The sequence below is a fragment of the Cuculus canorus genome, chromosome 1 (genome assembly GCF_017976375.1).
Source record: "Cuculus canorus isolate bCucCan1 chromosome 1, bCucCan1.pri, whole genome shotgun sequence".
Classification (NCBI taxonomy): Eukaryota; Metazoa; Chordata; class Aves; order Cuculiformes; family Cuculidae; genus Cuculus; species Cuculus canorus.
In genome coordinates this window covers 6,621,559-6,633,890 of record NC_071401.1, presented here as the reverse complement: position 1 = coordinate 6,633,890, position 12,332 = coordinate 6,621,559, and the positions used below count along the sequence as shown (strand labels likewise).

The 12,332-nt window shown below is 43.4% G+C and overlaps 1 protein-coding gene across 3 annotated transcripts in view; it reads left to right on the top strand.

The window, feature by feature from the left end:
• Positions 1 to 38: 38 nt before the first annotated feature.
• RDX (radixin) overlaps positions 39 to 12,332 on the top strand; it is a 58,350-nt gene continuing 46,056 nt past the window's right edge. For all 3 annotated transcript variants that reach the window (XM_054055961.1, XM_054055960.1, XM_009556441.2), the window contains exons 1-2: positions 39 to 303; positions 9,566 to 9,634. In XM_054055961.1, coding sequence (XP_053911936.1) covers positions 9,623 to 9,634 — 12 coding nt within the window. In that variant the 5' untranslated portion in view covers positions 39 to 303; positions 9,566 to 9,622. The remainder of the gene's footprint in view (positions 304 to 9,565; positions 9,635 to 12,332) is intronic.

Sequence of the window (12,332 nt, the reverse complement as noted above, 5' to 3'; positions counted from 1 at the left end):
GGCGCGAGGCGCAACACCTGATAGGGGGTGAGTGAGCGCGGGGGGGGCGGAAAATCCGAACGGCGGCGGCGGCCGCCATATTGCGGAGCTGTCAGCGCCCGCTGCGCTCGGCGCCTCGTCCCCGCCGCGAGCAGCACGAGGCGGCCCCGCAGCCCCCTCCTGTGAGGGGAGGGGGGGGGCACCACACCTCCCTGCCCCCCCGCCCTGAGGAGTGGAGAGCGCAGCGCCCGACCCCGGGGGCTCGTGGGGTTCCCTCCCCCCAACACCTCAGCCCGGCCCGATCGCGGCGCGGCGGAGCCCCAGGTGAGCGGGGGCAGCGGCAGCCACGGCGGGGGGCGGGAACATGGAGTAGGGGGGATGTGAAGTGGGAGCCCGCCCGCAGCCCTCGGGGCGCCTCGGAGCCCGCCCGAGTGGCGGGGGTGAGGGGACACCAACCCGCAGCCCTCGTGGGGCTCGAGTGTCGGAGTGCAGCCGCAGCTCTCGGGGGGCGTCGAGGCTCAGGAGTCGGAGCCCGCCCGAGTAGCGAGGGTGAGAGGGTATCAGCTCGGAGGTCTCCGGGAGCTCGGGGGCCTGGAGCCCGCCTGGGCGGCGGGGCTGAGGGGGCACCAAGGCGCACCCCTGGGAGGGCATCGGGGCTCGGACCCCACCCGCGGCCCTTACTGGGGCCTCAGGGGCAGGAGCCCGCTTGGGTAGCGGGGGTGAGGGGGCACCAGCCTGCAGCCCTGGGAGGGCGTCGAGTCTCGGGGACTGGAGCCCACCCGCAGCGGTGGGAGTGAGGGGCGAGAGCCCCTAGGGGTTGAGGGGGCACCAAGGTATAGCCCTTGGAGAAGCGGCGGGGGCTGGAGGGATCGGAGCCCGTTCGAGTGGTGAGGTGGCATCAGTCCGCAGCTCTCGGGGAGGCGTTGGGGCTCGGGGGCTCCAGCCCTCGGAGCCCGCACGGGTAGCGGGATTGAAGGACTATCAGCCTGCACCCCTTGCAGGGCAGTAGGTCTTAGGAGCCCGGAGGTGAGGGGGCACCAGCCCGCAGCCCTCGGAGGAGTGGCGGGGGCTCGGGGGTCGGAGCCCGCCTGCAGCTCTCGGAGAGCGGTGGGACTCAGGGGCTTGAGCCCGCCTGGGCGGTGAGGGTGAGGAGGCACCAGCCTGCAGCCGTCGGAGGGCATTGAGGCTCGGGGGCTGCAGCCCGCCCACAGCCCTTGCAGGGCGGTGAGGGTGAGGGGTGAGAGCCCCTAGGGGTGACGGGGCTGACGGGGCACCAAGGCGCAGCTCTCGGAAGGCGGCAGCTCGGAGCCCACCCGCAGCTCTCGGAGGTTGGTGGTGGTCGGAGCCCGCCTGGTTAGCGGGGGTGAGGGGTTAGTAGCCCGTAGCCCTCCTAAGGGATGAGGGAGCATCATCGTGCAGCCCGCGGAGGGCGTCCAGGCTCAGGGGTGGCTCCCGAGGCAGGAGTCCGCCCGCAGCCCTTGCAGGGCATCGAGGCTCAGAGGCTGGAGCTTGCCCGGGTTGAGGGCTTCTAGCCCGCAGTTCTCTTAGGGCTGTAGGGGTGAGGGGTGGCCGCTTGAGGCGGGAGCGAGGGCTGCGGGGTTCAGAGGCGGCTGCCTGATGTGGGAGCCTGCCCGCAGCTCTCGGAGGGCGTGAAGGGGCAACAGCCCGCAGCCCTCGGGGGGAGGCAGGGCTCAAGGACTGGAGCCCGTCAGCAGCTCTTTGAAGGCGGCGGGGTTGAGGGGCGGCTGCCCGAGGCTGGAGCCCGCCCTGGCGATGGGGGCGAAGTATTTTCTGTATCAACCCCTCTGCAGCTCTCGCAGGGCGGCGGGGAGGAGGGGCTGAAGCCCGCCTGGGTGGTGGCGACGAGGGGGTACCAGCCCGCAGCCCTCGGAGGGGCAGCAGCCCACTCGCAGCTCTCGGAGAGGCGAGAGCCCGAGTCTGGAGCCCACCCGGCCGGTGAGGGTGGCACCAACCCGCAGCCCTCGGGGAGGCGGTGGGGCTGGGGGGCCGGAGCCCGTCCGCAGCCCTCGGGGAGGCGGAGGTGAGCGGGCACCAGTGCGATGATCGTTGCGGGGCGCTTTGTTGGGGAAGCCCCGAGCGCGCCCTCGGCGAGCCCGGGCCACGCAGCCCCCTCTGCATTATTCATGTCCCCGAGCGCCGTGGCTGTTGAGGTTACCGTAGACATGTGGCAGTCGGGCCGGCCAGCTGACTGTGGCGGTGTGGAGGAATAATACGGAATTACTTCATAAACAAGTGCTGTGAAGCATCTGTTGCTGTCTATTGTTTTCAACCAATGCACGTTTTTAGAGTCCTTAAGTATTGACCGACGTAATGAGCACAGTGGCCCTGAATGAGCCTTTGTGCATTGTTTGTTTCTTGAATGGATTAATGTTTTGTACAAGTTGTGGGCATTTGTAACTAAGCTTGCCGCTTAAAGTCTAGCGCAGATAAGGGGTTTTAGTTTCAACTTTGTGGAATTCGTTTCTCTTTTGTCAGTTTTCTGAATTTGTACATGGAGGAAAAAAACCCTCTTTGCACTCCGTGCCAACACAACTAATCACATCAGTTGTAAGGTGTTATTAACTTGTCTTTTCCAGTCTGCGTAACACCCTAGACAAGTATTTCATGTTCCTCTTTCTGGTGCAGGCTTTTAAAAAGATTCCATTTTATTTAAACTGAGTTATGGTGTTTGCAATTGTGAGTTTTAATTAATTCTGTCTTTCTGACTTGTGTGTGTCAAGCCTCAGACGTGTCTAGATCTTATTCTGGTTTGTTTTAATCGGAGATGCTTGTCTTTATCTTTATGTCACAGAAGCATTTTGAGGATGCATGTGGCTTTACAGCACTTTGCATATGCAGAAGACCATAAAAATACCATTGTTGCTGTCAACTCTCACGTAATGTTTTGGCACAGTGCTGCTGGGCAGTGTGGGTTGTGAGGGAGGACATGGAGATGGTATACGATGATGTTATGACTGCTGGGATGAGGTAGTTTTGTGATTGTTAAAGGTAGGAGACAAGTAGTAACTGTTTATTGAGTTATAAGACTTAGTTCTATTGATCTATTGATTTAGCATAAGAGGGACTGTGAGAAAAATAAACTGCAAGTCAGTGCAATGTTCCCAGATAAGCAGCCTCCTAGCAAATGGCAATTGCAAGGCAGTGGCATATTTCCAAGCTTTGTGCCGAGGTGACACTGCTCTTCCATCAGACTGGGAGACTAGAGAGCAAAAGTACAACAAACAGCTTTAGAAAACACAGAGAATGACATGGTGTGTGACATGTCAGGAGCTGTCCTGACATGCTGTCCTGAGAGTTTTTCTTGCATGCTGATTGAAAGAAACAGTGAAGAAGTGTTTGTGGAGACGGCAAAGAGCCTGATCTGACTATGTCTGCCATTGCAGTAGAAAGCATTGCAGGGTTTGATGATAATAGAGATGCCAGGAAATAAGTTGATTTGCAGAAAATTAGGTAAAGCCATAAACAGAGAAAGAATATGGATCCATCTAGAAGATGCAAAATTAGGAGTTTAAGAAGTGTAAAGGTTATGATATTAGAAGGCAGTTCCTGGTGAAACAGGTTACTTTAGCCACTGCCAGGATAGGGATACGGCCTTTCTTCTTCAACAGTTCTGCTCAGCTTTTTGAGCAGAGGTGCTTCTGTTGGCAGAGCTGAAGAGGAAAGTTCCTTAAAGTAATACTTCTTTCTCTTGGGTACGTTAAATACATCAAAGCTGTCCTATCACTTTGTATTCCATTAGGAGTCTGTGGGAGTAGAGGAAAGGGAGGATTTTCAAGTCTGTAAATGTAAACAAAGCTTTATACAAACTTCTCAAGAAAGTCCTGATTCTTGAAAGATCCTGGATCCATTAAAGCAGTGGATCTTGCAAGTTCAGCGAGTTTACTCCTGAGCTGAAGGGGCCTAGGTAAACTCTTTCAACATTGAAGAACTGCATCTGTGGATTAACTTTACCAGTAGGCTAATTCTTAGCTGTGCTTTGAATTGAAAAACTTTTTTTCCCCCATTCTGCTTTAGACATTTATTAATCACACTGTGAAATGAAACTTTCAAGTCACGTAGTACGAGGAAAAACAAATATTGCATTGGCCTCAGAAGGAGAGTTAATGATCTTTACACTAGAACATTTCAACTTAAGAACTCTAGCCTAGTGTATATGGAGACTGATGTGAGTGGCCAGTTTATGTTCATGAGTTTCCTTTGTTTTATGGAACTAGTTCTAAGAGACTTAACAGTGTTATTCAGCAAATATAATGCCTGCTTTTGCTATGAGGTGTATACAGAATTTTCGTTATGTCATAATTCTTTGCTAACTGAAATTTTAGACAAAAATTTATTTCACCTTGAAACAACAGAGCACCTGCGTCAGTCATGCTTCTTCATTTTTGCTTATATGTCAGATGTATGCCAGAAGACTGGACATCCTGTCATTTTAGGAAAAAAAAAATTCAAAACCTTAGGAGTTATTTCAAATAGTGCAGTTGTGGATACTTTGAAGCTAAAATTTGATGGAAGATTACTGAACTTAACAAATATAAACTGTATGTAAACTGTGTAGCACTTCCATAGCATACCAGTTCATTAACTGGTAAAACTGCAAGTATTGCATGATAATTCTTTGTCTGGTCTGTTCAGCTTTAACTACTGTGTTGGCAACTGCCAAGTTTTCATTTGTACTTCTGAAGTTCTTAGGATCCCCAGTTTGGAATAAAGACTTCACTCTTTAGAATATGTTTAACTATACTAACATTTAATGCGTAACAGTTGTACTGGTTATATTGCAGTTATTTTTCAGAGAGACAGCAAATCTGTCTCAAGTATTTTGGGGAAGGGAGGATTGGGAGAAATGGTGGTTTTAAGAAGGTAAGGACACTACTGAAAAAAACAACTTGGCATGTGATACTTTGCATGTGGTGTCTAGCACTGGTCAAATCTCAATTATTGCATGTTAGTTATAGAATTCAGCGCTCTACTTTTCTTCTTTTTTTCCATTTGTTTTTGTGAGGTAGGTGGCTTATTTTTTTGTTCCTACCTTAGTTTGCTTACGTCGTGGACAGTTGTGTAGACCGTCTGTAAAAGCCTTATGCAGAAGTAAAGTCTGTAGCAAATGAACTTCTTCATTGGATTGCAGCAAGCTGTTATTAGGGAGTTGTTAGTGTGAAAGATGATTGCCCTGCAGGCATTCACAGGCTGCTGTGGAGTAAAGAGGCGGTTTTTTCTGGAAGCTGAGACCAGTTAGTCAGGTACAGTGGCCTGTAAGTTGCTTGTTGCTGCCTCCCCAAAGATCTTAAACTTTCAGGTGTCACAAAAAATGGAATGGTGTGAGACTTTCAAAAGAAAAAGTGTATTAATTTTAAGTGAGTTCCTGTAAGTAAATGATTTGGTTACACTGCTGTGGCTAAAGCTCTATCGTCTTTTCTGTTTGTATGTAGGAAAAGATGATGAACCTCTTGCTAGAGCTAGGGAGGCTCACTGCTGAAGAGAGTCCTGAGCTGTCAGATAAGGATCCCTCTTTGGGGGGTTGGTTTTCTGCTGGCCAGGCATCTTGCTCTAGCCTTCTGCCTCCTATCCCATCCTCACCTGACCTCAGACCCATGGCTGTGTCTATGAATGTTTCTTTTGAAAACAGCTGCTGCATAAATTATTTGACAGAATTTTGGCACCCAGCATTTTATGCACCATCATTTTCTGAAGAAAGCTTTCTTTGTCATCCTTCTACAATTGCTTTATTTGTTGGCTTCTGTGGCATAACTGGAAGCATGCACGATACTGATTAAAAAATCCTAACTGCCTTGTAGTGAAATGAATTGAATTCACAGCTCTTCGTTTCAAGAGAGTTCTGGATGATTGTTTGTTTGTAATGTGGAGTCTGCTGATATTTTGGTGGTTTGTTCCGGAGTCCAGATTACTGCATGTGCTGTTAAGGTCCTGAGGGTTGGAGTATTGTAGCTGTAGGAACTCTGCATCACAATCCTACTAATCCTGTCTTGGAAGAGGCACCTTTGGAAATTGAAATGCCGAAGTGATGAGCCTTGGTGTCTAGTAGGTCACAAGCTGGTTTCAGAATGGAGGAAGCAACAGAGGAATTGTTCCCAGTCCCAGCTGGCTGTTCCCCCCCCCCCCCCCCTTAATTTGCAATGGTATTTCATGCAAGTGTTAAGACAAAAGTAAGCATAAGTAGTTGTTCCAAAGATAAAAATTCAGTAAAATTGATGTGGTTGCATCCACTAAATATAAATTTATTGGAAACCTGTAAGTAGCAGAAGTGAACTCTCACCGCAGTAATAATAGTGGAGATATACAATATTTTGCCTGGCAGTGATTTTTGGTTTCTTTTGGCCAAGTATTTTCCTTGTATCTGTTTTGTTTTTAATGTTATCCGGTGCCAGTAATTGGGAAAGGTAGGATGGTATTGTTCTATTCAGTGCTCATTTGATTTCAATTTTTGCACGATTTTAAGATCTCTGAACTTCTTGGTTTTTATATACATGTAACAGTTGCAATGCTTTTGTGTGAAAAACCTGTTTTGAAATTGCATAATGTTTTGAGTATGAAAGCGCATAGACACAGGCAGGTTTTTGAATTATATATAAAATGGAAACAATAGTCCATGAATTTAAGTTGTAGACTTTGTCAGAGGAGTTAGATTTTTTTTTTTCTTATAACGTGGCACGAGGTCTTTATGAAATAACAGCAAATTCTGCATAGTTTGCTCTAAATTCATTACATTTTTTAAAAAAGAAATTATAGTCGTAGTTGGTTTTTTTCCCTTTAGTAAAGGATGTTACAGCAAACACTTCAACAAAAATACCTAGGCTATTATTTGTTTTGAATAGATTTTTTTTTTCCTGTTGCTTGTGTACTATGATAATTTCAGGCCCGCAAGATCTGTGAAATTGAGAGTGACGCTTCATTTTTACTGAGTTTTGCACAAGAGGATTCTTACTTTTAGCTGATTGCTTTGTTTTGTTGCGTGTAGACAATAAATGTTAATTCTGTAAACTCTTTTAAATGACGCATCTACAAATTGTGATTTGGTGACATAGAATTATACTGTAAAACTTCGTAGTCATGTTTCTGATTTTAAAAATTACCCTAAGGTTTCAATTAAGTAATTCAGGGTTGGTTGATAGTGGCTTAACAAAATGTTTGGGTAGAACTCAAAACAAAAAGCTGGGATGTATTTATGGAAGTATTTGCAATGATAAAACATATGAGGGTATGATAGTAATTTTGTGAAGGCTGTCTTAGAAGTACCTCAAGTAATCAGTTGCCAAGATGGATCTCAGCCTTGTGTCATATGCTCTCATTTGTCTCCTTTAGATCGGACTTAGCTTTCAGTCATCTTAACATACCCTGTCTTTTCAATGTTAATGTAACTCTAGGTACATAAAAGTACTTGTACTACTTTCTGTTCCTTTTAGTACTGTTGAGCTGGCACACTTATGAAATGGTGGATGAGAGTCTAATTTAGCTTTCGCATCATTAATTAACGGAGTTTAACTCTAGGGCTTCAATCTGCCTACAGTTTTGCAAGCAACGAGCCTCTGCTGTTGAAAAGGTGAACATAGGGATTACAACAACTGAGAATCCTGCTTACTGTTAGCAGATACTTGAGCCAAGCTTCTGTTGCTTTTTACTACTCTCTTGATTTTTTTCTGAGAAGTACATTAGAGAAAGGACGGAGAGGAGGGACTGCAATCTCTTCTGTGACCTGGGGATGTGCTGTTGAATTTTATCGAAAGCCTGTGTTGTAAGGAATCCCTAATTCCCCCTGCAAAAAAAAAACCAACCAAAACCAAGACTGATTTGGTTAAAAAAAGTGAGGGGGAAGAAAACTGCAGAAAATTGTATACATGTCTTTCAAGAACATATTGAACAATGTATTAGAGTAGTAGTTTTACTAATACTGTCCAATATATTAGAATGTCTTCTGCAATAAAAATAGTCTACTGGAATGTAATTGTCTTTTGCTGGGCAGACGTAGTGTTGTACCTTTATAATTGCCCTATGTTAATTATGTCAAAATAAATATAACTTAAAGATAGAGTTTTTATTTTTTCAGGCTGATTTTTCATTAAACAAAATTTGCCTCATATCTACATTATACCATTAGATCTCCCTCTCTCTCTAATCTTTAATGTTCATTTTTCTCTACCAGTCAACAACACTGATGCTTCTTAAATTGTTTTCATCCTTTATCTCTTTTTTTACAGTCCCTCTTTTCAAACATATCTCTACAGATTAGAAAAATAAAGAAAATGAAATGCTAATGCAACTTAGAAACATTTTCACAGCAACTTAATATTTACTGTATTTTTTTATTGCCTAGACTCATAGAATGTTTTGGGTTGGAAGTGACCTTAAAGATCATTTAATTCCACCCTGCCATGGGCACAGACACCCTCTACCAGACCAGGCCGGTTCCAGAAGCAAGTTTAAAAATGTCTTCTTTCTTATAGATATAAAGTATTGTTATATATATTTATATTTGCGTTTTTCTTTATGAATGAGAAATCATTTATACAGAAGCTTGCTTTTGATAAATGAATTACTCTAAACAGTTTTTCTCCTTATAGCTTTTTCTTTTTTTAAACATTTCTGAAAAGTTATTAATCTGAAGCAGTCATGGAGTTATAATAGTGGAATCTGAAATTATTCTAAATTTTACATCACTTTAATTTTTCGAAATATGAATGTAATTCCAGTTAATATTACTTTTGAAGGCAATGCCATTTTTGGTACTCTTTGCAGACCAGCAGCAGAACTGATTAATTGAAGTTATCGCTTAAAAAGTGTGCAAGAAGGTGACTAGCTGCTTGTTCTTTCTGAGAGAGAATGAATTGAAAAGGAGGCAGGAGGCTATCTACCGATAACATCACAAGAATATTTTTTCCAAGACAAAAACTTTTTTGGAACAGAGCACAATAGTGAATACTTTCATTACCACGTAGACATAACTTACAGCCATTCTGCTTGGAAAAAACCCGAGCTCTGTTATTTTAAGCAGAGCAGATTTTCTTCCTTTTTTTTCTGTGTTGGTGTACTTGAACTTCTATTCATTTGGGAAAAATGACCATATCATTCCTTCACTGGGAGAAGTAAATGCTTGTATAGACATGAAATACAGCTTTGATGCTTTAAAATTCTGTGGGTTTTTTTCTTTGTTTTCATGATGTTTCAAGTTTGACTAGAGTTAACAGATCGAATTTGGAAGCTTTGGAGTTCCTTGTATGAATTTTTCTTCCTCGCAAATAATCTTAAAGGTCTTCAAAACTAGAAAATGTCTAATACCGGAAACTTTAAAATAAATTTCTAACACTTGAGGAACTGTTGTCCCTTTAATCTAACATTAGTGGATTATTATTCCACAAAAACTAGAAAGAGATTACTGCTTGAATACCCGTAGATTCTGGTACTGGGCAACTTAGTTGCTTTTTATTTATGTTATCTACTGAGAAGTGTATTTTGTACATGTAGAACACTTGGAATTTTTACTGTTTGCTGTGATGTACGTGACTTCTTACGATTAATTTTAAAACAACCCTTTTCGTTTTGTTTTTGACAGAAGAGGAGAAAGAGTTTGTTGAAGACTTAAGTGAGCAAGAGACTAAAGAAAACAAAAATGCCGAAACCAGTAAGTAGCTGTTCTCATTTTACTTCAGATGAGCTTACTCATCTGAAATCTAACAGGGTTTTCATGTTTCAGAGAGGTGATCTTATAACAGCTCTAGTTTTTTCGACTCTGCACTTTCAAGATTTCATAAGATCTGATAAGGTGCAGCTGGAGTTTGGGATAGTTTAATATCAACGTGTGAAAAAATATCAGGAAAGCTCAGTACTGCATCTTGCACGGAGCACACTTGGGAGATGGGGCCAGTACTTATAAACCACAGTAAACTTGCAGCCTGTTTGACTGCCAGGAGGAATGGCTTTTCAGGAATTGTTGACTTTCGGGTGAGCTGACATACGGTGGTTAATGGAGGCACAACTTGAGCCTGGCTCAGGGTCTGAGAATCAATCAGTAGGATTCACTGCAAGGTTTGGCAGGGGAGGACAGCACATGGGTAAAGTGTCTGTGGAAGAAACTAGGTTAGGTGGTAATTTTACCATGATGGAGAATATAACCTGGAAGGTAAGCATAGAAGAAAGAAAATAAGCAATGTTTGTGGTCTCCTTTTCATCTCACTTAAGTTAAGAGTTCGTCCATGTTCTATCCAGGGGAAAAAAAATCTCCAGCTTTTGTTTGATAGTAATTCTAGAATTTAAGGAGATAATTATTGAGCAGCTTTATTCTTTTATTGTTGATGTAATATTGGTTGCTTAGGATTTCATCTGCCATGTGTTAAATGACTTTTGATTGTCTCTTCCCCTTGAGCAAAGCATGCAGAAAGGGAACCAAATTGTCAGGGGAGATCATTTCTATTCAACTTAATTAGTTTATGTAAGAGCCTTCAGGCTTTCTTTGTTTACTGATGTTTTGTTGACGGTAGTAGATGAGGAGCAGGGCAGATCTATCACTAGGAATAAATATGTCTGTGTGCATGTGCGTACACATATACCTATACATAGATGTATAAAAGTTTTTGCTATTAATCAGAAATTACCAGTATAAACAGTCTGTATCGCACGCCAGTATTTGGAGCTGGTCAGCTTAATGAATAATGTGAACATGGGACAGTCCAAGGGCTAGAAGTTCTGTTCTGAGCTTTGCTGTGTGTCTACTGACCAACTGGCCATTCCATGATGTTTCTATAATTTCTTCTTTCCCCCTGTGTGGATCAGGGACAGTATGTTGTCACTTTGTGGAGTTGGAAGTAGTTACTTCTATCCTGCCTCCTTCTTACAGAAAGCAGCACTATAAAGGGCAGGAAAATGAATTGGCAGCATACTGTTTTCTGACCTTGTGAGTCCTGGCTCTGATAATTGAGTAGTGCCTTTGATAGAGGTTCTCAGCTGGAAACCTGTATTTTAAGAGTAAAGCAAAACGTCACTGTGAGCCTATGTGGTTCCTGAGGCTCCCAGTCCATGCAGCTACAGCCCAATGAAGTCACAGAAGTGATGATTAGAAAAAGAAGAGAGCCTGTATGAGATTAGTTCTTTTTAAATTCTGGGGTTGGAACCATGAAATTTAGGCAGGCAGGGTTCCTTCTATTTTTAAGGACCTAAGAAAATTGTAGGAAATACAGTTTTATGGTTGTTCCCAAGAAAAGTGATATCCTAAGAACTGAGATCACAGAGATATTGAAAGATCTCACAGTCCACTGTAGGAATGGAAATTAGCTACTGGATCTTAGGAAAGAAGCTGGACTTATGCCAAAGATGAGGTTTTTTTTTTCCTTTTATGAGGGGCTTTTTATATAAAAAGTTCTCATATGTTGGGATGTTCTTGTGTGACTCCTGACAATATAGGTGTGTGTGAGATCGTCGAAGGAAGCCAAGTAAAAGGAACATTAAAAATTGAAATCAAATAGATTACATTTTATGAAAAATGCCATATGGATCTCTTCTTGTAAACTACAGATTGCTGAAATTCTAACTGGTAATCCGTGAAGGAAGAAGTAGCACACATGCCAAAGATGAAATAATTTTACCTATTAAAAAATCAAACCTCAGATTTTGCTCTGATTGTTGCTTAAATGGTAGCTCACATTGGAGCTTTCCCCCTTTTTTTCCTCCCTTTCTTATTTGGAGCCTGTAAGAGCCTAGTTGTTGGTTATGTTTAATGAATCTAACATTGGTCTTTGAAGAATCTTTCTGTTCTGCTAGGGTTTAGTACTGGGCTATTGAAGATCTTTTGCTCTGGACATTGACTGTAGCTCCTACCAGATGCCTTTAAAGACAATCCACAATAACCAAAAGTGCTACTAGTCCAGAAGCTATTTGTGCTTCAACTCCTTGTTCTTTGTTTTTGACAGCTGTTGCAATTAGACTGTCAATATTGTGTAGGTTTGTTATTGGAGGTCTTTTAACATGAAAACTAATGAAATAATCGTGGATAAGATTATACTGAATGAAGAAAACCCAGTTAACTTAACTGGCGAGAATTTTGACGGTATTATTTTATAGCTTCTTTCTCTTGCTGTGACCTACTTAAGTGTGTATATGTATGTCTTTTTTAGATTCTGCTGTAATGATCCAATTGATAGTTTTCAGAAAATCTGATCATCTTGTAAATATGTGAACTTGTGCAGGACAGCTATAAGGAAATTCCATATTTTGGGAATGATTTTTTTTTGTATGCATAACAAAATACTGGGATTTGGACTAGTGGGTCCCTTCAAACTTGAGATATTGTAGGATAGGTCAATTATGGAGCGATAGATTTGTTTACA